This window comes from Danio rerio, chromosome 7 (assembly GCF_052040795.2).
Source record: "Danio rerio strain M-AB ecotype USA chromosome 7, GRCz13ab, whole genome shotgun sequence".
Lineage (NCBI taxonomy): Eukaryota > Metazoa > Chordata > Actinopteri > Cypriniformes > Danionidae > Danio > Danio rerio.
In genome coordinates, this window is record NC_141027.1 from 73,299,256 (window position 1) to 73,323,369 (window position 24,114).

Here is a 24,114-nt window from a genome sequence, read left to right on the forward strand (position 1 = left end):
CTTTCAAAACGCTAGATGGCAGCGTGTTTTATGTTTCTCTGTGTCGATTTTTTTTTGTTGTTGTTGTTGGGTTTTTGTTTTTACTGAACGCTACCTTAATAAACTAGCTAAAACTTGCTCATTCAAAAGTGGGAACCGGCAGACGTGCAACAACTTTTATCATAAGGTAAACACAAAAAAAAGTTTTTATCAGGGGTCCGTTCTTCGTATGTGGATTACTCAGTTAGCTGGATCTGGTTATCGACGATTTGACACGATCCAGGATCGTTTCGTTCTTCAAAACTGATCCGAGAGTTGTTGTCATAGCAACAGTTCTGGTAGCACAAACCTGGTCGGGAGCAGGTTCAATTCATATTAACATGATTAGATCGGGAAACTTGCGTTTTATTAATAAATTAGACGAAATTAAAATAAATACATAAATGAGCATGTATTACACAAAATAAAGTAGCATTACCCAAAACGTTGAGCTCTCTGATCGTCAATGAAGAATTCCTACACCGCTGACAATGGATATTTGGAGCCTGCCATCTCCAGTGTGTGTTAGCATTGGAATGGTATAGCCGGCTACCTGCACTCGTTGAGTTTAAAATCTCAGTTATACAATGCAAACCTGCGTCCCTTTACAGTTGTAAAAAAAGGTTGTGCCTGGAGCTTAACAGCTTCTCGGAGCCAGTAAAGACATCACCTCCATGCAACCTCTGCTAAACCTACGCACAGGCCACAAACTCTGTCTAGACGCAAAATCTCATCAATAACAACTGCTCTGGAATTTTAACTATGGGTCAGAGGTCAACTGGTTGGATTTAGCTGGAACCATTTTTGCACGCATGTATACAAGTCTGCAACGGTGAGCACTTAACCTGTTAGCAAGCACCCAACTTAAAGGCATTAGTCAGAATCATTAGCCCCCCCTGTATATTTTATTCCCCAATTACTATTTAATGGAAGGAAGATATTTTCTAAGCATAATAGTTTTAATAACTCATTTCTAATAACTCATTTCTTTTATTATTGTCATGATGACAGCACATAATATTTGACTAGATATTTTTCAAGATACTAGTATTCATCCTAAAGTGACATTTAAAGACTTAATTAGGGTAATTAGGCACGTCATAATACGTCATAGTGGTTTGTTCTGAATAATATTGACCTGAAAATGACCTTAAAAAAATGAAAATGCTTTTAATTTAGCCGAAATAAAACAAGTAAGCTTAAAAAAATATTATAGAAAATACTGTGAAAAATTCCTTGCTCTGTTACACCTTGTTTAGGAAATATTTAATTATTAAATAAAAATAGGAGGCGAGGCAGTGGCGCAGTAGGTAGTGTTGTCGCCTCACAGCATGAAGGTCGCTGGGTCGCTGGTTCGAACCTCAGCTTAGTTGGCGTTTCTGTGTGGAGTTTGCATGTTCTCGTTGCCTTCGCGTGGGTTTCCTCCGGGTGCTCCGGTTTTCCCCACAGTCCAAAGACATGAGGTACAGGTGAATTGGGTAGGCTAAATTGTCCATAGTGTATGAGTGTGTGTGTGTGAATGTGTGTGGATATTTCCCAGAGATGGGTTGCGGCTGGAAGGGCATCAGCTGCGTAAAAACTTGCTGGATAAGTTGGCGGTTCATTCCACTGTGGCGACCCCGGATTAATAAAGGAACTAAGCCGACAAGAAAATTAATGAATGAATAAAAATAGGGCTAGTAATTATGACTTATTATAATTATAACTTAAAATAGTAACACTTCTAAACCCCCGTAAGCTACAAACAAACATTAAGAACGTCCATTTAGAATATTTTATGCTAAAAATATATATAAAGTTATACATTATGAAACAATGAGAAAGAAAATTTGTCTTTTTATTGACATTTTATACAGTTTGTGGTCTCATTTTATTTGTAAAACAGTGTAATCGATGACATCATCTTGCTTTTTTACTACAAAATGCTATTTTCACATGTAAGTAACATAGTAAACAATATAAACAATAGGTGACGTAACCAATCGAATAACCATCCATAATTCAAGACTATTGTGTCATTTGACTAAATGTGTTCTATAGGATGTTGTTATGGGCCGGTATAAGATTCTGACGGTATGATAACCGTGGATCAAAATATCACAGTTTCACTGTATTGTGATTACTGCTTTAAAATAAGATCTTTTTAAATATCTGTGTAAAAAACAAACGCTATTTCCCCTTTGGACTCAATATATTTTATTTTAAAATGCATTTATAATATTCTGGAGCAGTAAACATGTCAGGCTAAATGAATCATTGACTTCTGCTTTCTTCATTAGTTTCAAAAACAATGATTTCTTTACACCTTACATGGCATTTTTGGATAAATTGGAGAAACTGTTGTCCTAAAACAGAAAAAACAAATTTTATTAATTAAATAAAAAATCGTACACATACCGTTACATAGGGTTTCGGTGAAGAAAAGTTGCATAAAAATTTGACTCACTGGACAAATCCAACAGAGTCCACTTATATTTATGTGCACCCACATCACGCAGCATCTGCAGTTAAACTCACAGCAGTTTATCATGACACTTTTAACATTTTATTTTTAGCAAGAGCATGAACAAACATAGTAGCGTTGTCTGATTGACAAGCAGCACCTAACTATGTTCAATAGAATTTAATATGCCAAATGGGACGAACGTATACCCCATTTTGAAAGTAAAGCAGACTCTAATAGGTAGTGTAATATACTCAAAACAATAATACGTGCAGTGTGAGGGTGAGAGCGGCACAGTGTTTCGATGTGATCCGGTTATGTTGTAATTTCATTATTGTGCTTCTCTGACTGTTGGTGTTGGTTGCTGTTTAACAAAAAATATGACAATTAAAGTAACTATGTCAATTAAAATTTAGTAATATATTCATTTAATATTTTGGGTGGGGTTTTTTTTGTGCATTTGGGTGGGTTTTGAACACCACTTGAGCTGGACAAACTCAGCTATATGTGACAACACTGGATATGTTTTAGTAATGCTTTGACTCTGCTTTTTTTTTTTTCTGCAGACGCTTCCCGCAGCTCTCCGGGCCCTGAAAGGCAAGGCCGCACGCCAGTGTCTGACCGAAGAGCTAAGCCATCATGTGCAGCAGAACCGCGCCATTCTGGACCACCAGCAGTTTGATCATATTGTCCGCATGATGAACTGCGCTCTACAGGTGGGCATCTATATTACCAGTTTATTATCAAAGAAAACACTCCAGGGCAGTTAATCATGTATTAAACCTGACAGAGTGTTCAGAATATTCAGATTACAGCAACACTGAGCTTAGCTTTTTTCCAGCATCTCCAGTAGTGGAGTTCATTAGCATTGCAATTCTTTAAATATGTTTCTTTTTCGGTCTCACTCTACAACAAAGTTCAGTTAGTTAATTATAGTTCATGTATTTACTAACATGAATTACGAATGAATAAATACTTGTGCTGCATTTGTTAATCATAGTTCAACAATGCAATATCAAAAAAGTTGTAGTTTTTTAGTAGAAGGGGTGGATTTAGTGATTTGTGGGCCTAAGCAATTCCAGCCATAGGGCCCAACAGTCCTAAAATGCACCCTTTTTACTGTTCTTTTGTTTAATTTATTTGTTTAGCTGTTTTTTAAACCACTTAATCTTCTTTTTTACATTTTTTTCTTACCAAATCATCAAACATTTAAACATTTTAAATGATTATTGGCGACGCAGTGGCGCAGTGGGTAGCACGTTCGCCTCACAGCAAGAAGGTCGCTGGTTCGATCCTCGGTTCAGTTGACATTTCTGTGTGGAGTTTGCATGTTCTCCCTGCGTTCGCGTGGGTTTCCTCCGGGTGCTCCGGTTTCCCCCACAGTCTAAAGACATGAAGTACAGGTGAATTGGGTAGGTTAAATTTTCCGTTGTGTGTGTGTGTGTGTATGTTTCCCAGAGATGGGTTGCGGCTGGAAGGGCATCCGCTGCGTAAAAACTTGCTGGATAAGTTGGCGGTTCATTCCGCTGTGGCGACCCCGGATTAATAAAGGGACTAAGCCGACAAGAAAATGAATGAATGAATAAATTAATATTTTTCTTAAAATTAATTTACAACTAAAAATAAATTAAATAAATAAATATATATATATATACTTTTAGTAGTAAATTAATTTTAAGCAAAATCATTTAAAATATAAAAAATTTTAAATATATTTTTTTGTGGAAATTTGACTGCTGGACTGTTCGATGATTTGGGGTGGTGGACAAATTTGTGCAGATGTAATAATAATAATTTGTTTTATAATATTATCACTTAATATAATTTATAACATAATCACTTTTCATTGCATTACATTATTATAATAATTAAATCTTGTTTGAAATATAAATAAAATATTACTATGTGTAAAAATTGCATTAGTTTGAGCCTTACCCTACAAAATATGATAGAAAACAAGTTTATATGTATATATATTTTAGGTATAATTTATGCTTTTAGGTATTTTTAATTTATACTTTTAGGCCCTAAGCTGTTTACCAAGCTTATTGGTTAAATCCGCCTCTGCTTATTAACATTAGTTGCACTATGAGTGTTAATGCACAATGAGTGAACAATAAATGACTATATTATTTGTTAAATAGCATTAACGAAGATTTTAAAAAAAAGTACTGAATGTATTCTTCAATGTTTGTTTGTTCTAGTAAATTTTTGTTTGAAATGATTGTAAGCACAATGATGTGAATCTCTCGTTCCACCACATCCTAAAGGTGCTTTATTGATCTGGAGACTGTAGAAGCCATTTGAGTACTGTGAACTCGCTGTCATGTTCAATAAACCAGTCTGAGATGATTCGTTATCTTGCTGGAAGTAGCCATCAGAAGATGGGTACACTGTGGTCATAAAGGGATGGACATGTTCAGCAACAATACTCAGACAGGCTGTGGTGTTGACACAAAACTCAATTGGTATTAATGGGCTCAAAGTGTGCCAAGAAAACATCCCCCACACCATTACACCATCAGCCTGAAACATTGACACACGGCAGGATGGATTCATGCTTTCATGTTGTTAATGCCAAATTCTGACCCTACCATACGAATGTCACAGCAGAAATCGAGACTTATCAGACCAGGCAACATTTTTCAATCTTCTATTGTCCAATTTTGGTGAGCCTGTTTTGTAGCCTCAGTTTCCTGAGGTCTTCTGCTGCTGTAGCCCATCTGCCTCAAGGTTGAACATGTTGTGTGTTCAGAGATGCTCTTCTGCATATCGCGGTTGTAACGAGTGCTTCTTTGAGTTACTGTTGCCTTTCTATCAGCTTGAACCAGTCTGACCATTCTCCTCTGGCATCAACAAGCCATTTGCACCCACAAAACTGCCGCTCACTAGATATTTTCTCTTTTTTGGACTATTCTCTGTAAATCCTAGAGATGGTTCTTTGAGAAAATCCAAGTAGATCAGCAGTTTCTGAAATACTGCAGCCCGTATTGCACCAACAACCATAGCACGTTCTTCCCTATTCTGATGCTCGGTTTGAACTGCAGCAGATCGTCTTGACCATGTCTACATGACTAAATGCATTGGGTTGCTCCCATGTGATTGGTTGATTAGATATTTGCGTTAACGAGCAGTTGGATGGGTGTACCAAATAAAGTGGCCAGTGTATGCTGCATATTTAAATAGAAACTGTATCAGCAGAATTAAACTACAGGTTAAAAATGGGGGAAAAATGTAAATTGTGCATGTCGTAAACAGATTGACCTAAATGTAAATTATGGTTAAACCATAAAATGCCATTTAGGGAAGATCAGCAGCTCTTTGTTCTTTTAAAATACTATTCTGATGCTCGGTTTGAACTGCAGCAGATCGTCTTGACCATGTCTACATGACTAAATGCATTGGGTTGCTCCCATGTGATTGGTTGATTAGATATTTGCGTTAACGAGCAGTTGGATGGGTGTACCAAATAAAGTGGCCAGTGTATGCTGCATATTTAAATAGAAACTGTATCAGCAGAATTAAACTACAGGTTAAAAATGGGGGAAAATTGTAAATTGTGCATGTCCTAAACAGATTGACCTAAATGTATATTATGGTTTAACCATAAACTGCCATTTAGGGAAGATCAGCAGCTCTTTGTTCTTTTAAAATAATGCTGACGGGACCTCCTGATAGGATCCGTGACGTAAAGCAGGTTATTAATGCAATGCGAAGCCTGGAGTCAGCAGGAGCAGCAGGATTTAGTGTTGAACAAACATCTCCGACACGGCAAATTTGAAATGGATCTTTTTAGTTTCTGATTTTCCATGCTATTTAGTTTCAGGGTTTTGTTTGTTTTGTTTTGTTTGGTGCCTGCACAACTCCACTGATTTATAGCACTATACGAAAAAGCAGTGTTTTAATTCAGCAAGATATTATTTATCGTCAAAAGTTGGGACAGTGTGCTGAACTATAACTCCTGCTTCCTGTAAGAAGGCCCTGTTTTTATGCATGTGAAGTTGTTTGGGTTTGGCGTTCACCGTCGCAGCGCTTCATGAGTTGTTTTGTGTTAGTCCATCACATTCCTTTATAAACTTGTCAGATTGTCATTAATCTCGGAGCAGCGTAGGGTCCCAGTGGAGGTTCCTGCTGTTTTACTGCTTCGTGTCGGTGTGGTTGGGGGATTTTAATGATGCTCTGCAGTTTAAACAGCTAGCGACTTTTATAGAGTCACTGGACATTCCCAACATACTTTCAGCCAAATAATATGGAGCAGCTTAAGCCAGAGACGTCAACATCTGCAGTCGAGCAGAGCGGCCTTGTTCGACTATGAAGTTTTGAAGAGAGAATTGAGATGAGTATCGATTTAGATGTCCCAGTTTGGTTTGATTCTAATTCACAGCACTAGATTCAATTTTAATAGAATCTTGATTTAATTCTCTACTAGATTAAATCCACATCTTGTTAATATTTCTGAAAAGGACCAGTGGATGCTTCTTTTCAGATGCTTGGGTACATTAAAACAGAGGTTTTTTTTATAGTAACAGAGTTGACAAAAACAATATATACAAATCTCTATCAAGGACATTATTCCCCTGAAGAGCTTTAAAGGGTAAAAGGGGAAAGGGGGAGACTTAAAAAATATATAATTTGAAGAATTATTTAGTTTTGCCTTACCCCAGTTTATATATAATGCGTGTATATGTCTATATATATTAGCCCCCCTGTTTATTCACCTCCCCTATTGTACATTTACATTTAGTCATTTAGCAGACGCTTTTATCCTAAGCGACTTACAATGAGGACAAGGAAACAATTTTCACAACTATAAGAGCAACAATGAATAAGTGCTGTTGGCAAGTTTCAGGTGTGTAAAGTCTAAGAAGCAAAGCATTAGTAATGTAAGTCTTTTTTTTTTTGGAGTACAGTTAGTGGTGGAGCCAGAGAGGCAATTGCAGATTAGGAAGGAAAGTGGAGACTAAATAGTTTTTAGTCGTTTCTTGAAGACTCTGATGCGTTCTGATGCAGTTAGGGAGTTCATTCCACCAACTGGGCAGATTGAATGCGAGAGTTCGGGAGAGTGATTTCTTCCCTCTTTGGGATGGAACCACGAGGCGACGTTCATTCACAGAACGCAAGTTTCTGGAAGGCAAATAACTCTGCAGAAGTGAGAGCAGATAAGATGTAGCAAAGCCAGAAGTCGCTTTGTAAGCAAACATCAGAGCTTTGAATTTGATGCGAGCAGCAACTGGCAGCCAGTGCAAACAGATGAGTAGTGGAGTGACATGTGCTCTTTTAGGTTCATTAAAGACCACTCATGCTGATGCGTTCTGAAGCAGTCGAAAAGGTGTGATAGAGTTAGCTGGAAGCTAGTAGAGAGTTGCAATAATCCAGTCTGGAGAGAACAAGAGCTTGAACAAGGAGTTGAGCTGCATGTTCAGATAGGAAGGGTCAGTATAGTATAACGATGGTTTGTTCTATTGACTATAGAAAAATTATATAGCTTAAAGGGGCTAATAATTTTGACCTTAAATTGAGGTTTAAAAAAAACTGTTTTCATTCCAGCCAAAATAAAACAAATAAGACTTTCTCCAGAAGAAAAAATATTATCAGACATACTGTGAACATTTCCTTGCTTTGTTAAACATCATTTGGAAAATCTTTAAAAATAAAAGAATAAATAAAAGGGGGGCTAATAATTCTGACTTCAACTGTATATATACGCTGTGTGTATTTGTGTGTAGTGCTCAGTCTAAAGTATTTTGTACATATATTGGAAGAAATAAAAAAAAATAGTGCCCACCAATGAATATGTTGTGGAAAATATTAAATAAAAAAATCAAAAGAAAACAAAAAAGATATAATTTTGTTGAAATTTAGTAATTTTATTTTATTTATTTTTTGCAATAGCTCATTTAAATGTATATTATTATTGTATTCCTAAAGATGTTCAGTCACCAAACTCTTATTTTAATGGCTATAACTGTTTAATAAAACTGTTATAACTGTAATAAAACCAAAAATTGTTTACACTACTCACAAAAAAAAGTAATTGGATGAACTAAATTTGATTGAGGGCAGGATTTCCATCCAGTACATTTGTTTAGCGCCAACTAAAAAATAGCAACTATTTACACAATCAAATGCAATTGAGTTGGTCCAATATGATTTTATCAAACAAAAGTCTAAAAAATTTGTTTTTTTATTTAACTTAAAATCAAAGGTCTGATGATATCATGTATGTCTATTATGTGTCATACATTGCAAAGTCTCTTTGTCCTAATTAAACTAAAAGAGCCATCTTTAAGCATATCTCATGAGTTACAAATGCAGTTGATTAAGACTGATCTCAGAACTAATTTGGGACAGTTATTGCTCACTGAGCAAAGCAACAAATTGCATTTTTGCTAATTAAAAATGTCGTCATCCAAAGCATGGGTGCTTCTGCAAGGTGGCAATCTCAGAACTCAAAGCATCACATGAAAATATTTTGAAATCCTGAAACTAAAGTAAAAATTAAGAAGTCTTTATACACCTAAGATTACTTTTGTTGTCAATATTTACCTTTATTAATTAAATTCTACGCAGCGCATGCTGGGAACTACAAATCTCCAAACCAGGTAGTTGGACAACACAATTCCTTCATGTTGTCCCAACACAAAACGCTTAAGTTAACTTAACGGTTTACAAATTTAAGGTGACTGAACATAAAACAAATAAATTGCCCAAAGAAATTACAAGAATTGTGTTAAGTTTCCTTCGAAGGGTGGCAGGGCGCACTCTTATGGATAGGGTGAGGAGCTCAAGGTAGAGCCGCTGCTCCTCCACAGCGAGAGAAGTCAGCTCGGGTATCCGTTTCAGATGCCTCCTGAACGCCTACCTAGGGAGGTGTTCCAGGCATGCCCCACCGGTAGGAGGCCTCGGGGAAGACCCAGGACACGCTGGAGAAACTATGTCTTACGGCTGGCCTGGAAACGCCTCGGGATCCCCCCGGAGGAGCTGGAGGAAGTGTCTGGGGAGAGGGAAGTCTAGGGTTGTCTCCTACTCCCCCTGCCACCTGGCCCTAGAAAATCAGCAGAAAATGAATGAATGAATGAATAAATGTGTTGAGCTCAGCTCATATTAAACAGGCAGATTCAACAAATAGAAGTGATTATTGTTTTGAGTGTACACTTTAAAAAATGCTGGGTTCCACACAATCAATTTGTGTTGGGACAACATGAAGGAATTAAGTCATTAGTTTTCACAAATTTAAGAGGATTGAACATACAACAGTTAAGTGTTGTCCTGATGAAATCTCAAAAGTTTTGTGTTGTTTCAGCTCATTTCAAATAAGTAGTTTGAACAAGCAGCAAGAACTATTTTTTTGATTGTACATTTACTAGGAAATGGACAAATCTATTCATTTTCAGAAAAGGGGGTGTACTCATCTATGCTGAGCACTGTTAATGCTGATGTCTAGTTGTGTCATCTGATAGTGTTTGGTTAGTCTGTAATGTATTATTTAAAATTGAGAGATGAGATTCAGATGTGAGAAGATGAAACACACATGCTGTGCGCCATCAGAGTGTGTTAATTGAGATAAGAGACAGAGATGATCATGCTGAAACTAACTATACGAGGACCTCCAGAGGTTTTTTCAAGGTCATTTGACACCACAGGCAGTAAAATGACACTCAGCAGAGATGAAAATGACAAGCTTTATTATACTGAAGAGAAAGTGAAGAGTTTATGGACGCCATGGTAATAGTTTGTGTCCGTTCCTTTATTTTAACACAAAGTTATTGAGATTGATATGAAAGATACAATTTATCTTTTATAAAACTTTTTAATGTATGCTCACCAGCTTTTTTACATGTCTCCACTGTATGTTTGCCCATTCATATTTAGCAATGAGCTCCACCTCTTTTAGGTTGGAGGGTTGCCTTGCTATAACCCTGATCCCGATTCTCAATTGGATTTAAGTTAGGACTGTGGTTGGGCCATTCCAAAATGTAATTTTTTTTTGTCTGTGCTCATTATATAAACTTTAATATTATAAGATGGCGCTGCATGGTGGTGCAGTAGGTAGCACGTTCACCTCACAGCAAGAGCCTCGGCTGGGTCAGCTGGCGTTTCAGTGTGGAGTTTGCATGTTCTCCTCATTTTGGCGTGGGTTTCCTCCGGGTGCTCCGGTTTTCCCCACAGTCCAAAGACATGCAGTAGGTGAACCGATTAAGCTAAATTGTGCGTCATGTATGTGTGTGAATGAGTGTTTATGAATGTTTCCCCTATGATGGGTTGCAGCTAGAAGGGTGTCCACTGCGTAAAACATATGCTGGATAAGTTGGCGGTTCATTCCGCTGTGGCGACCCCAGATTAATAAAGGGACTAAGCCGACAAGAAAATGAACGAATGAATGAATATAAGATAATAATAACACAAAATGATACAATAAAGAAGTAATGATATGGACAAGTAGTAGTAAAAATAATAGTATTATTAATAATAATAATGTAGTAAAATGTATCATCTACCTTCTGTTCTATATTAAATGAATTCAAGCAATATGTCATACTGTAGAGAAATATTTTAAGCAATTATAAATATTTAAAAATGTTAAAAAAAAATTGTCAAAGTAAGATCATTATTATTAATAGCTTCATATTCATTCATTAATTTTCTTTCCGGCTTAGTCCCTTTATTAATCAAGGGTTGCCACAGCAGAATGGACAACTTATCCAACACGTTTTTACGCAGCGGTTCCCCTTCCAGCCACAACCCATCTCTGGAAAATAACTTCTTATTATATAAGCAATATGTTGTGATAACTAAGTTTAATAAAAAAAATACATAGTAATATGTGGTAATATGTAATTAAATATATGAATGTTTTAAGTAGTATTATACTGTAAGAACATATGTGAAGTCTTAAACATCTAAATGAGGTGAAATATAAAATTAAATTATGATTACAATATTATCACATTGTTGGTGATTTAATACTATAAACCCTTAATTTGTGTATTGCGAGGTCCTGGAACAGATCAGGATAACGGATCTGGCATGTTATCCAAGGATGTTTAGGTGTCGCGGATGAAAGTCAACAAGGTTAAAGTGTTGCAGAAGATAGTGAAAGTGAATAGTGGAAGGGGGAGGAGGGCAATTGAGGAGGGGGATCGGTAAAATGAGGTGCCGGATCAGATTTCAAAGGTCTTGGGTTCACAAATTAGCCCCTGTATAAACCAATATATAATTTATTTGTGATAATATAGTGTATTATGTAATGTGATATGCATTATATATAAAATAATATATAATGCAAAAAAATATATATATGATGTAATATATAATGCTATTTGCATTATATATTGTGTACTGTATATATATTTTCCCGAATATGTTATATACATTCATATATAATGAAGAAAAATACTTTTAAAGTGTTTATAATCTACAGAAAAAAAAAATATTATAGCATAATATGCTGGGTAATATTAATTACCAACATGCACTTTGGGTTAAGGTTAAAAGTTTAAATTTGTTTGCTTTGTTTTTTTGCTTGTAATTATGCATAATTTACAGTTATTAATACTTTTTAATATGCACCTGAAACAGAGTTTTCACCAGATTTAGAGGGTTTTTAATGAGAAATATTCTTGTATTCTTATGTCAGACTGACTCTTTAAAAAAAAAATAAAAAATCAGACTTTATTTTGATGGTCCGTTTGTTGAATTTAAGTTACTTTGCATCTGCATTCTAACTAACGCTCATTAGATTATAAGTAGACTGTTAGGTTGGGGTTAGAGTTAGTGTATTTTGACATGTACTTGCAAAGTTTCTTATAGTCAGTTCAATGTCTGTTGAAGGAGCAGTATCAACAGATATTAAGCTGACAGTCTACTAATACTCAAATGGACCATCAAAATAAACTGTTACCAAAAATGAACAATAATATTAATAATAATAATTTGATGTAAACATAAATCACATGTTCCCTCAGAAATATTCTTCTGAAATTCACTTTTAGACTTTTGGAGTAAGAGCAAGTCTTCTCTATGATTTGAAGAAGAGCTCTCATAAATCGTTGTTTCCCGTCAGGTTTCCACTGTTTTCGAAGAACAAAACTCACATTACAGGTTAAACAATGTGAGTTTATGGCCTGAATGTTTGACAATCTTCCTCGAAAGATCAGGAAAAGCATCGCAAGAATTTTTTAATTATCCTGATGTGATTTGTGGTTAGCTCTGCTCTTTGCACTGCTGTGTTAAGCAAATGCAGAAACCGTTATACAAGATGTCCACATTCTCCAGAGAATTTGTCATGATTCGCTTTTTTGTGTTGCATCGAGGTCAATGGATTCGTCTCAGATGAGCTGCAAAACAAACAAAAATAGCAGATCGCCTCGACACTTTAATTGCTTTCATATTACAGTAAATGCGAGTTCTTACATCGCCTTCATTGTTGATTGTTCAAGTTCTGTTTTTTATTATTGCATCTGCACTAAGAATAGCTGGAGATTGCACAGACACACGGGAGAATTGAATGTGAATCTGTTGCTTGTTTTTGACTCTTTTTTTTTTATTCTGACTTTTTTAAAATGCTCTCTGCTGTAATTATTTCCTATTTTCTTTTTTTAGATGTTGTTTTTAGCAATACAGCAAGTGATGCAGCAAACTACACTGTAAAAAATTATTTTTTAACTTTAAAAGTGACAAGTGGATTTTACTTAAAATATTGAAGTAATTCTTCTGTAACTTAGAACTGTTACGTTCACACCATAGACTGTAAAAGATATTGACGTAGTATCCTTGACGTCACCCATAGGTTTCTGAAGAGCGCAAATGAAGCTACAAGTAGGCGTGGCCAACCGTTGCTATTGTTTATGTGTCATCGCACCCACCGGGGGATACCAAATAAGGGCGGATCGTTAGTGGAGCAAACGCCTGCTAGCATTTTGCTTAGACAGGCTTTTCTTTGGAAGAAACGCTTAATACTTCATTACCTCTGACTCGTTTGTGTTCTGACCACATGTGCTTGGTTGTATACTATATCATTGAACTGCTGTAATACATTGAGCTACTAAACATTGTTCTTATGACGTTTTTTTTCCACAGGAGGAAAACGCAAATTACTTCCAAACACTTTAAATATAGTCTGTGTTAGTTATTGCAAGAATATTTATGAAATCCGGGCATAACACTGCATGACAACATTTCAGATGACTATTCTAGAGCCTACCAATAGTCAATATGCCAGATTCTGGAGAGCTTTACAGTTCAAAAGACTATTATAAATGATAAATAATCTTAAATAAAACAAATACATTTGTAGAGATGGTATATTAGCATATCGTTTCACTCACAGCACAGTTAAGTGCACAGCATGTCATATCATCTGATAATTGCAGGAAGTAATTCTAAAAGGCAATTGTGTAAAGCCACATAAAACCAAATAAAAATGCCATGTATATGCTGAGTTCAACTGCTAATCATTCGGAATCAGTTGAGGTGACGGGACAGCGAGCAGTGAGACCTAGCTGTCACTCAAGTGGCTACGCCCTTAATTATACAGACTTAATATTCATTCATTCATTTTCTTGTCGGCTTAGTCACTTTATTTATCCGGGTTCGCCACAGGGGAATGAACCGCCAACTTATCCAGCAAGTTTTTACGCAGCGGATGCCCTTCCAGCCGCAACCCATCTCTGGGAGACACCCGTACACACACACATTCACACACACACTACGGACAATTTAGCCTACCCAATTCACCTGTACCGCATGTCTTTGGACTGTGGGGGAAACCGGAGCACCCGGAGGAAACCCACGCAAAGGCAGCGAGAACATGCAAACTCCACACAGAAACATCAACTGAGCCGAGGTTTGAACCAGCGACCTTCTTGCTGTGAGGCGACATCACTACCTACTGTACCACTGCCTCGCCCAGACTTAATATGACTTAAACAAAACGGATAAGTTATAAAAATTTAACCCTCCACAGTTGTCATAAAGGGTATTATTACCTATATACACCAAAACCATCTTTTGTACAAGGCTGTAAACATGTTTTTATCAGCTGTAAAATCAGCCAATTTACCATTGCAGTCAGTGAACATCTGGATTTCTTGGAGCCAGCCACCCAAAGGCGAGTGGATGAATTGCAGGTTCAGTCACTTCCATATTGGCTTCACAAGGGAGAGCGGGACGTTGCCGCTTGGGTTCACACTTAACTTATTTTTTAGCATTATTCACATAGTTTGTTTACTTAATAATTTGAATGGGTTTACTCCCCCTTTTTTTTAAGGAAAGTCAACTAATCACTTTTTACAGTTTATAATATTTCTGGTCATTTATTAGCAGTGTTACATGTGATTAGTTACATTTCATTTTTAGTTCATTTAATCACTTAATTATAATAACAATAATAATAATAATAATAATAATAATAATAATAATAATAAATTAAATATTGCAGTAGTACATTAAATCATAGTCATTTAATAATGTACTTGCTTTAAATACTGTACTCTGTAAGAATGCTGGGTTCCATACTGGGATTGATTGATGGAATTAAGTTAACTTGTTAGTTTTTACAAAGTTATGTGGATTGAACAATTAAGTTGTTGCAAAAATATATATATATATCTCAATAATTGTGCTGCTTCATCTCATTTTAAACATAGTTTATTTCCTCAGGTTTTCAAAAAAACAAACAAAAAAAAACTGCACCTTTACTTTTTTTAAAACCTTCAAGATTTTCTTTCCTCTGTTAAACACAAAAGAGGAAATTTTGAAAAATGTTTGAAACCATTGACTTCCAAAGTATTTTTTATTTAATTTTTTATTTTATTTATTTTTTTTTTTTGCAATGTAAGTTGATTGTTACAGGTTTTCATCTATTTTCAGGATCGCTTCTTTAGTGTTCGGCAGAAAGAAAAAAAAATCATAAAAGTTTGGAAATTAGAAAGAAAAAGTGAAAGTAAAGGCCAATTGGAGAAGGATCATTCTTTATCCTCGTGCTGCAGATTTTCTCCCTAGTGAAGTGTTCAGTTTTTCCACTTACAAAGTCTGCCATGTAAATAGCAACTGAGTCTTAAAGGGAATGGGAGATGAGACTCTGATTGGTTTATTCTCAAAACACACCCATAACTCCTTAAGACAATAAGCTCAACTCTGTTAGAACATGCGCTGCGGCACAGAGCGTATTTTTTCTCTCCTAAAAATAGCAAAAGTGTATTCAGACACGCCCTTAATGGTTTTGTGCCCTGCGCTTTAGACTTTGCGCCTAGATCATTAAAATAGAGGCCTTAAACTTTGGGAATCTGAGCAATGACTCGATGTATACTATTTGGTAGATTAATTAAAATCCAAATTAATCAAGTGCTGTTGCCTTTAAATTAGTCAAAAAGTAAGCTATCATAGCTGGCAAATATTTCTTTAGTAAATTAACTGAGAATAATTCCAAAATGTTTACATATACTGTACAAAAAAGTTTTATTAAGACATTTTTATTCATTTTATTTTATTTTTATTCAGAACACCTTAAATGGTCCCTTATCATATTTGTTAAGGATGTATGGAAATATTTACAAATGCGTTCATTTGATTCAGATTTATGATAGCAGCAAACGTCAGCACAATATATCACACAAGCCGACACTCACACATGTCTATAACATCCACTCCAACTTCCCTTCCAAATCACATTGCTTTTGTGTCAATGCTAGCCGACATTTATTGTTGTTCCCCCCTAAGTGTTTGTTATTTTATGTAGACAATTTAATTGTGGTCCAAACATGCGCATGACCTCAGGCGTCTGGACTCTGGCTCTGTTAGAGGTCGCCAGGTTTGACCAGATGTTGAAGAAGACAGAGCTCTGGTACCAAAGATCCCCCATCCCAGCGGAGCTCATCCAAGATTTTACGCAACTTCCCAGAAACTCAGAGAGCTGTTAACACACATTTAGTTGTGCATTCCTCTGGTGGCTGGTATTCTTTTGGTGTCACTGTACTGACAGAAATGATTGGTTCGGCACAATTTCTTCATGTTGCACCTACACAGATTGATTAGGTTTGCATAACAAATTTCAGTGGATTGAACATAAAGTAGTCCCAAAAAAAATCTTAAGAATTTTGTTGTTTCAGCTCACTTTAAATAAATAGTTTGAACAAACAGCGATATATATTTTGAGTGTGGTGTGATTTCAGACGCAGGAATGGAGCTGGAGTCAGTGCTCTTGAACTCTACTTATCTTTCCAGACAATAAATATGACAGGCCCTCATTGCAAAGTCCATTAATAAGGCTTATTTACAGATTGTTGTGTTGCTCTGCTGTGCGTTTGCTCCAGCTGCGGAGGCTTCTGGTGTTGTGTAAGCCCAGCAGAGGTCTGGTATGCTCTGAAGTGGAGATGCTCGATGGCATCCCAGTCATTTCCTGAGCCGCGGGGTAATGACCAGCGCCGACCGGCTTGGTCCGCGGGGGGCTTTTGCAAACACTTACTCAGCCTGTCAGACACACATTTGTTTAAAGTGGGACTGAGAGTCTACAGGCTGATGGATAATAGTGCAGCCTTTTGCTAATGATGATCTGCAAGCGTTACTTTAATGCAAGAGTTCGCCTGGAAATAAAACCCTTTTCTTTTTCTTCATTTGATCGCTGCATACGATTTCAAAATCAAGCAGTTTTCCTGTGGTTTGTAATGTAATGGGCAGCACAAATGCCTTGATACCTCAGGCTGTTGATGTTGCCATCCACTCTGCAGATCTCTCACACACTCCCATACTAAATTTAACCCCAAACCATGATTTTTCCTTCACCAAACTTGACAGATTTGTGTGAGAATCTTGGGTCTATGTGGGTTCTAATAGGTCTTTTGCATTATTTGTGATGAATGGGGATGCAGCTCAATTGATGATTTATCAGAAAAAAAATCTACCTTCTGTCACTTTTTCAAATGATCAACTAGAAGTCAAGTTATTATTTGGTGCTCTTACAACTGAGAAAAATTACAAGACTTTTTTCCGACAGTTTACAATATTCACACACGTTAGTTTGCTACTATTGGGAATTACACACAAAAAGAAATCCCCGCTCCCTACTCAATATTCCATTTCTGTGGGAAGTACATCAACGTACTAAATTAAAAGTCTTAGCAACTTCATGTTGACATGGACATTAATCCTCTTGTTTTGAGTCTAGTAACTAAACATAATTATATGTTAAATAAGCACGGTAAACACACAATTTGTAGGCCTTTAAAGAAAACATGTTATCTTCGCCTGTGAGTTCTGTGATTGACAGTTAATTGCTTGCGAGGCACACTGGGCTTTCACACCATTGTTTTTTTGGGGGGTTTTTAGGTGCACCGCCTGCAGATTTCATTTCTTTAGTTCATTTGTCTGCAGTTGTTTTGCCACCATCACCAGTGAGCTCTAGAGCAGGAGGCCCACTGTGCTGAAGTCTCTTTCCTGGAAAAAGAGCATTCAGTGAGCGATATCTGACTTTGCGGTCAGGTGAACTTACGCAATTCTCTGCAGAATTAAATGCGCTGGGAAGTTGTAAAGTGCATCATTCCCATGTTGAACAAGTGCAGCTTCCCCAGGACACTTCTCATGAGGCCAGGTAAACAGGAGGTGATGATATTTGGCTCAGCCTCAATGAAGAATGACTGAGATAGAATATATAATTGCAATAAAAGTAAAGTAAAAAGACAATGTGAGTAATGTTGTCTGTGGTTGCTAGCGTCCGTTGATTTGGCTAGTTTTGTTCTTTTTTCAATGGCACAAGGGTGATTTAAACCCAAATCGGTTAAAATATGGGCAAACTAAAACACTCGATTGTTTGTCCTACAAAATTTAATTAAAGAAATTAAGCCAGCAGTCAGTTTAGTCTGTATCACACTTAGAATTAAGTTACATTAACCCAGCATTTTTGAGTGCACAATGTGTTCACCAGTTTCATCGTCTGCCAAGGTTATATTGTGGGTGTGAATATTAAATGTTATGTTATTAGATATATATCAAAATCACACGAGTAGCAGTGCGATGTGACTGTACATCGGCACTGGTGGGAGACGTTCTTAGTGTCCCACCAGTGACGATATACAACCATATCACACTGTGATATTGCGTTTATACAACAGTTGGATGACATAATCGTGTGTATAAAAAAGAAAATCAAACATGGAGAGTCTTAAAATCCTTTTGTATGAGGAACTACTTTCTTCGGCGATTCATTCCCATCAGCAGCTGACATCAGAACCGCAGGAACTGCTGTGCTCATTCACCAACATGACTTTAGAGCTAGTATTTGAATGATTCTCTAGTGTAATGTCTAAAGTTACAACAAAACAGCTGATTTTGCTCACATTTTAAGATTATAGGGCTGAACAGCATGAAATGCCATCAGTTACAGAGATTTCCCAGTATTTCTCTGCAATCAGGAAATTACAATAATTAACCCTGAAAAAGCCAAAGCAATGCAATCACTACACGATTACTGTTGTGTTTGTGATAAGGAAAAACGCTAAACACATGCGGGCATTTCTACTTTCTTTCCGTTTACTGGACTAGTCTGCAGTAACGAAAACAGGAGACTCATTAGAAACAGATGGCCATCTCCGGTTTTAAGACTTTAAGATGAGTTCCATCTAACACTCAACACACTACTATTACTATGGTATAAATACAGCACTGCAACATACAAAAGAGAGTGATCAACTTAGAATATCACTTATCTATTAATAATGATTTGATCAGCGGTAGTTTAAAATGACTCTTTATTTTTCCTCCTCTAAGGGCTTATGCAGTCTCTGTCGTCCGCTTGTGTGTGTGTGTGTGTGTGTGTGTGTGTGTGTGTGTGTGTGTGTGTGTGTGTGTGTGTGTGTGTGTGTGTGTATATATATATATATATATATATATATATATATATAAATCCGTAATTTTTGTGGTTCATTTTATTATCGTAATTTACCCCAGCTGCCGGGAAAAAAGCGTAAAATAACAGCTGTTAAATTACAGAAATTTACTGTAAAATAACAGAGGTTGAATAACAGAAATTTACCAAAAATTTAAATTTAGGGAAATTTATATAATTTACTGTTCATTATTTTACAGTAAATTTTTGTCATTATTTTACAGTAAATTTTTGTCATTTCACACAATTTTTTTGCCGTTATTTGAGAATGAACCGTAAAATTATTGATATATAAATATGTATGTATAAAATCAATGTTTATTCAATTGTAATATAATTAAATTATTAAATTAAATGTTTTCGGAAGAAGTTTAGCTGATTAAAAATATGGCTTGAAATTATTTGTTTATTATTGCAAATTAAAATACCTGCTTTTTGTTTACATATGTATTAAAATTAAATGATTTTTTTTTTCTGGTGACATTATCGTAATTTTCAGGATCACATGATAAGAATATAGAGAATATTAAGGAATTATTAATATAAGGAATTATAACAAATGAATTTGGTGCTCTATTAATAACCAATCTTAATAATATCTAAGTTTTTAAAATATTTTTTAACGATGAATGTAATGTGCAAGTAATTTTGTTTCAGTATATTTTTCATGAACAGTATTTTTAAATGATCTGAAATTATATGAAATACATTTTGTAATAATAGAAATGCCTTTATTGTTATTTTTGATCAATGTATTATGTTCTTACTAAGCGAATGCTGACATTTTAGTCACAGTTCCCACAAACAAATATTATTGTGAAAACTGAGCTTCACCAATGCAGAAATAAATTCAAAGTGAGAAAAGTAAGTCTTTTTAAAATTGCATTTTTAAATTTAATTGAATATTAAAATGATAAAAAAATTTAATAAAATAATAATTTATAAATATTTGTAATAAAATAAAGGAACTTTTGCTTTTATTTAAAAAAAGATGACAAAAAAACTAATAAATATGCTTTGAAAGCAGTTAGGTTGGCCACAACTTCTCTTTTACGGAAAAGCAGTTTTGTCAACTACACAGAATCTCCAACCACCAACTATGTAAAAGTCATTCCTAGAAATCGACCAAAATATAGCTTTCGTTTTGTAGGAAGTTGACAAATAGCATTTTCCTGCCTCACAGCGAGCATTTCAGAGTAAAACAGGAAATAAATGAGTCCCATCATATGACTGCAGATGCTACAGCAGACCGAACTACAGGGGGGAAGGACGTGTCACATTCCACGTGCACTTCCACAAACACTCGTTCAGCAGCACGTATAGTTAGTGATGAGTCACAGTCGCTCAACATCCTCCCTCATTCCTGGATGAGTAAAGTTTCATACGTGCAGCAAACCTACACCCTGCTGACCTGAGCTTTTGACCTGTGAGTGACACAGTATTTCGCACCATGAGTAACTTTTTTTTTTCATACTGGCATGTGCAGCGTGTACTGTACTGCATGTGTGTAATTACTGTACACGCTGAACTGACTGTGTAATAACTACTTTTTATACAGTGAGGGAAATAAGGATTTGCTGGGAATAGTATTTCTAAAGGACCTGTTGACGTGGGATTGAACCAGGTTTTGGTAAAAACCCAAACAATACAAACATAAAAATAAGAAAGAGTTTTTCAGTCAAATCTTGATGGTTCTGCGAGTCTCATCTGTCAAATCTGAGCTTTATTTTGTATTTTATATTGGATTCAATTCAGGTGGTTGACTGTTATTGTTACTGTAAACTTTATTGTCCCCTTTTGGGGTGTTTTGTTCTGCAGCTTAATAGATTTACAACATATATATCATACAAAAGATGATCAAGCTTTCTGTGTTGTGGCCCCAAGGCCCTGGAACAGCCTTCTGTTGAACATCAGGATTTCTCCATCTTTGGATAGACTTATTTTTACTCCCTTGCCTTTGAGTGACTCATACATGTAATTTTGTATCTGTATTTTATAGGGATGTAACGGTATTGTAAATACCGTCATACCGCAATATTAATTTTTTTCGATATTACCGTAGTCGCATGACTCGGTACCGTGATTTACCCAATTAATCTCTGACCACACCATAAATAAACAGTTAATTATTTCTTAGCCACACTTTTTAAATGTGTGAAAACATGCAAAATATAGCTGAATACTATACTTTTTATTTAACATAACATATGCACAGTCATATGTCCTGGCTAAAGGTCCCATATCACCAGTTAACTACACATAAATGGGGAGTTATTCTCCCATTAAAACAATGTTATTGTAAAATAAATGATAATTAAACCATATTAATGCAAAAGAAAGCAGGTAAAAAAGAACATACTCTGTGATAATGAAAGGATGATCACACACACATGGTTAATGAGACCCATAAATTATCTTTTCAAATAATGGTTAAGCCGAAAGCAACTGGCGCTGCTTACAATAAGTCAACTCTGGAACTCTGGAAAGCAGCAAGACTGTAGCCTGTAGGTGCATGCTCCTCCCTTTTTCAGTCTATTTGAAAGATAATCGATCGCATAAGTTGTGTTTCTAGACACAGTTGCTTCACAAAAGGAAACGGGAGCGCACACGCGTTATAAACAGTCGCGCGTATCACCTCAGCTGTTAACGCGAGTGATTATCCTCTCATCCGGTATTTACCTGCTTTGCTCGCGCGAAGTTGCGAACGCAGTTATTTTTGTCAGTCGTGTTGCTTCTCGATCGCCTGTGCATGCATATTGGACCATCCTTATTGTTGAATCCTGCTTTTAAAAATTATTATCTGGGAAAATTATTTTCCACCAGCCAAAGTGGCTAGTGGGAGTGTCTGTCTTACCCACCACCGCCGAAATCTACCCGCATTTGGCGGGTTGGCGGGTGTTGATGTCAAGCGGGTGTTGAGGCACGACTAGAAAAAGACGTAACTAGTAAACCAATGAAAAACAAGGCACATGACTAAATCAACCAATAAAAGCACGAAAACAAGAACAAAGAAGCATGTGGCCGGAAACAAAGGAGGAAACAGGAAGACAAGACTAAACTATAGAATAAAAGACACGACAAACCTTAGACATGGTGGATTTTTAAATATTACTATTATTCTTCATTTATTTACAGACAATAGTCACTGACATTGTTTTCAGTACAATCTAGTGTGAGCAGGATAAGGTCTCCCTGCAGGGTAATTGGGATCATTTGATGGTAAAGGATTACAGACCTTGCTCCGAGTTCATTTCCAGTGATTTAATTGTGTACAGAAGCCTAGAATGATGGAATGTTCCAGCTCCTCTGGCAAAAGCGCGCAGTTCATTCCAAACCTGATGCTCCGCTAAAACTGAAAGGAGAAATACCTCGAGCTGAACCATCCATAGGGGGTCCGGCATGCCAGATTTGCACACAAACTGATGGTTTTGATTTGCTGCTGTCTTTACATTCTGATGCATATGCCGGGATAGAGAACAGAGATGGTGGCTGGTTTTTGTATTGCAATAAAATCCTGCCCCTATAGCTTATTTTTTGTATATAGAACATATAAAAGTAAGCCATTTTTTATCTGCTTATCAATTCCACTTGTTTTTTTTTAAGTGCCACATCATACACGACAAATCATGAATCAGGGACTTTTCATGAAGCTATAAAACCACATGCTATTTTTGTTTTTCATTAAAAAGCAGAGTCATCTGGCTTTTACTCTTTCCAAGATCCCAATAAAGTATAAATGTCACTCCCTCACAGAGTTCCGATCTTTTTATACAACAAGCCCAGTTTCGATTTAATGGCTTGATTGCTTTTAAATACGACAGTGTCATGTCAGTTTGGAATTTGAAGATGGTAAATCACTCCTAAATTGAAAATTGGAGCAAGCCTGAAAACTGTGTCAGATCCACGATTATGTAAAATATTGAAAGCATATGCATGACTGCAGCCTGAAAGCATTTGGAAACCGACGAAGTGGATGACAACCCTCTTGAAAATACCCATGACTTTGTTATTTACCTAAATGTGATATGTTTACACACTCATTAATGTGATATCTGGACATTAAAAATGAATATGAAAACATATTAGCCCCTTTTACACATACAGACCTTTCCGGAAAATTACCGGCAATTTTCCGGAAAGGTCTGTATGTGTGAACAGGCCCTTTTTAAAAAAAAAAACATTCCTTCTGCTCTGTGTAAACGCAGAAGGAAGATTTCTGGAAAGAGCACATTCACGTCTAGAACGCGCTGACGTAAGACGTCTACTTTAGCCAATCAGAACACTTCGCATTCACATCTGCGCTGTTTATGAAGATGAAAGCCTTTGAATATTTTTCCAGACACATTTAGCTGCTAGGTGTCAATCAGATAATATTTATATGCTCCTTAATGCTAACTGTGTAAAATATTATCGATAAGATGCTTGCGATAAGCCCTTGTTTGTTTACTTTTCAGCTCGTCTTCCTTCAGTTGCTTGACGCATCGCGTAATGTAGTCAAATGTTTACAAATACAAGCGCAGCCGTTTAGAGCTCATTTCTGGGTAATGATGTCAGAATTTACTGGTATTTTGGAATGGATGTGTGAATGGTCGTTTCCGGAAAAATTCCATTACATCCCTGCCTGTGTGACCATTTTGAATCTACCGGTAAAGTCATTCCGAACATTTTGTCGATATTCACCGGTATCACTTTGTGAAAGGGGCAATTGTAATACACTGCAAAAAAACCCCCAAAAAAAACAAGGAACTTAGACTTATTCCAGTCCAAATATCTC

At 36.2% G+C, this 24,114-nt stretch overlaps 1 protein-coding gene and 1 long non-coding RNA gene across 4 annotated transcripts in view; both read left to right on the top strand.

Moving 5' to 3' along the window:
- Window positions 1-24,114, top strand: part of sbf2 (SET binding factor 2) — a 288,968-nt gene that overhangs the window by 144,227 nt on the left and 120,627 nt on the right. For all 3 annotated transcript variants that reach the window (XM_087262128.1, XM_087262129.1, XM_087262130.1), the window contains exon 16: window positions 3,028-3,177. In XM_087262128.1, the coding sequence (XP_087118254.1) occupies window positions 3,028-3,177 (150 nt within the window). The remainder of the gene's footprint in view (window positions 1-3,027; window positions 3,178-24,114) is intronic.
- On the top strand, window positions 5,685-8,249 carry LOC147836216 (uncharacterized). Its single transcript, XR_015496498.1, has 2 exons — window positions 5,685-7,147; window positions 8,131-8,249. It is a non-coding gene; the product is annotated as an uncharacterized LOC147836216 (long non-coding RNA).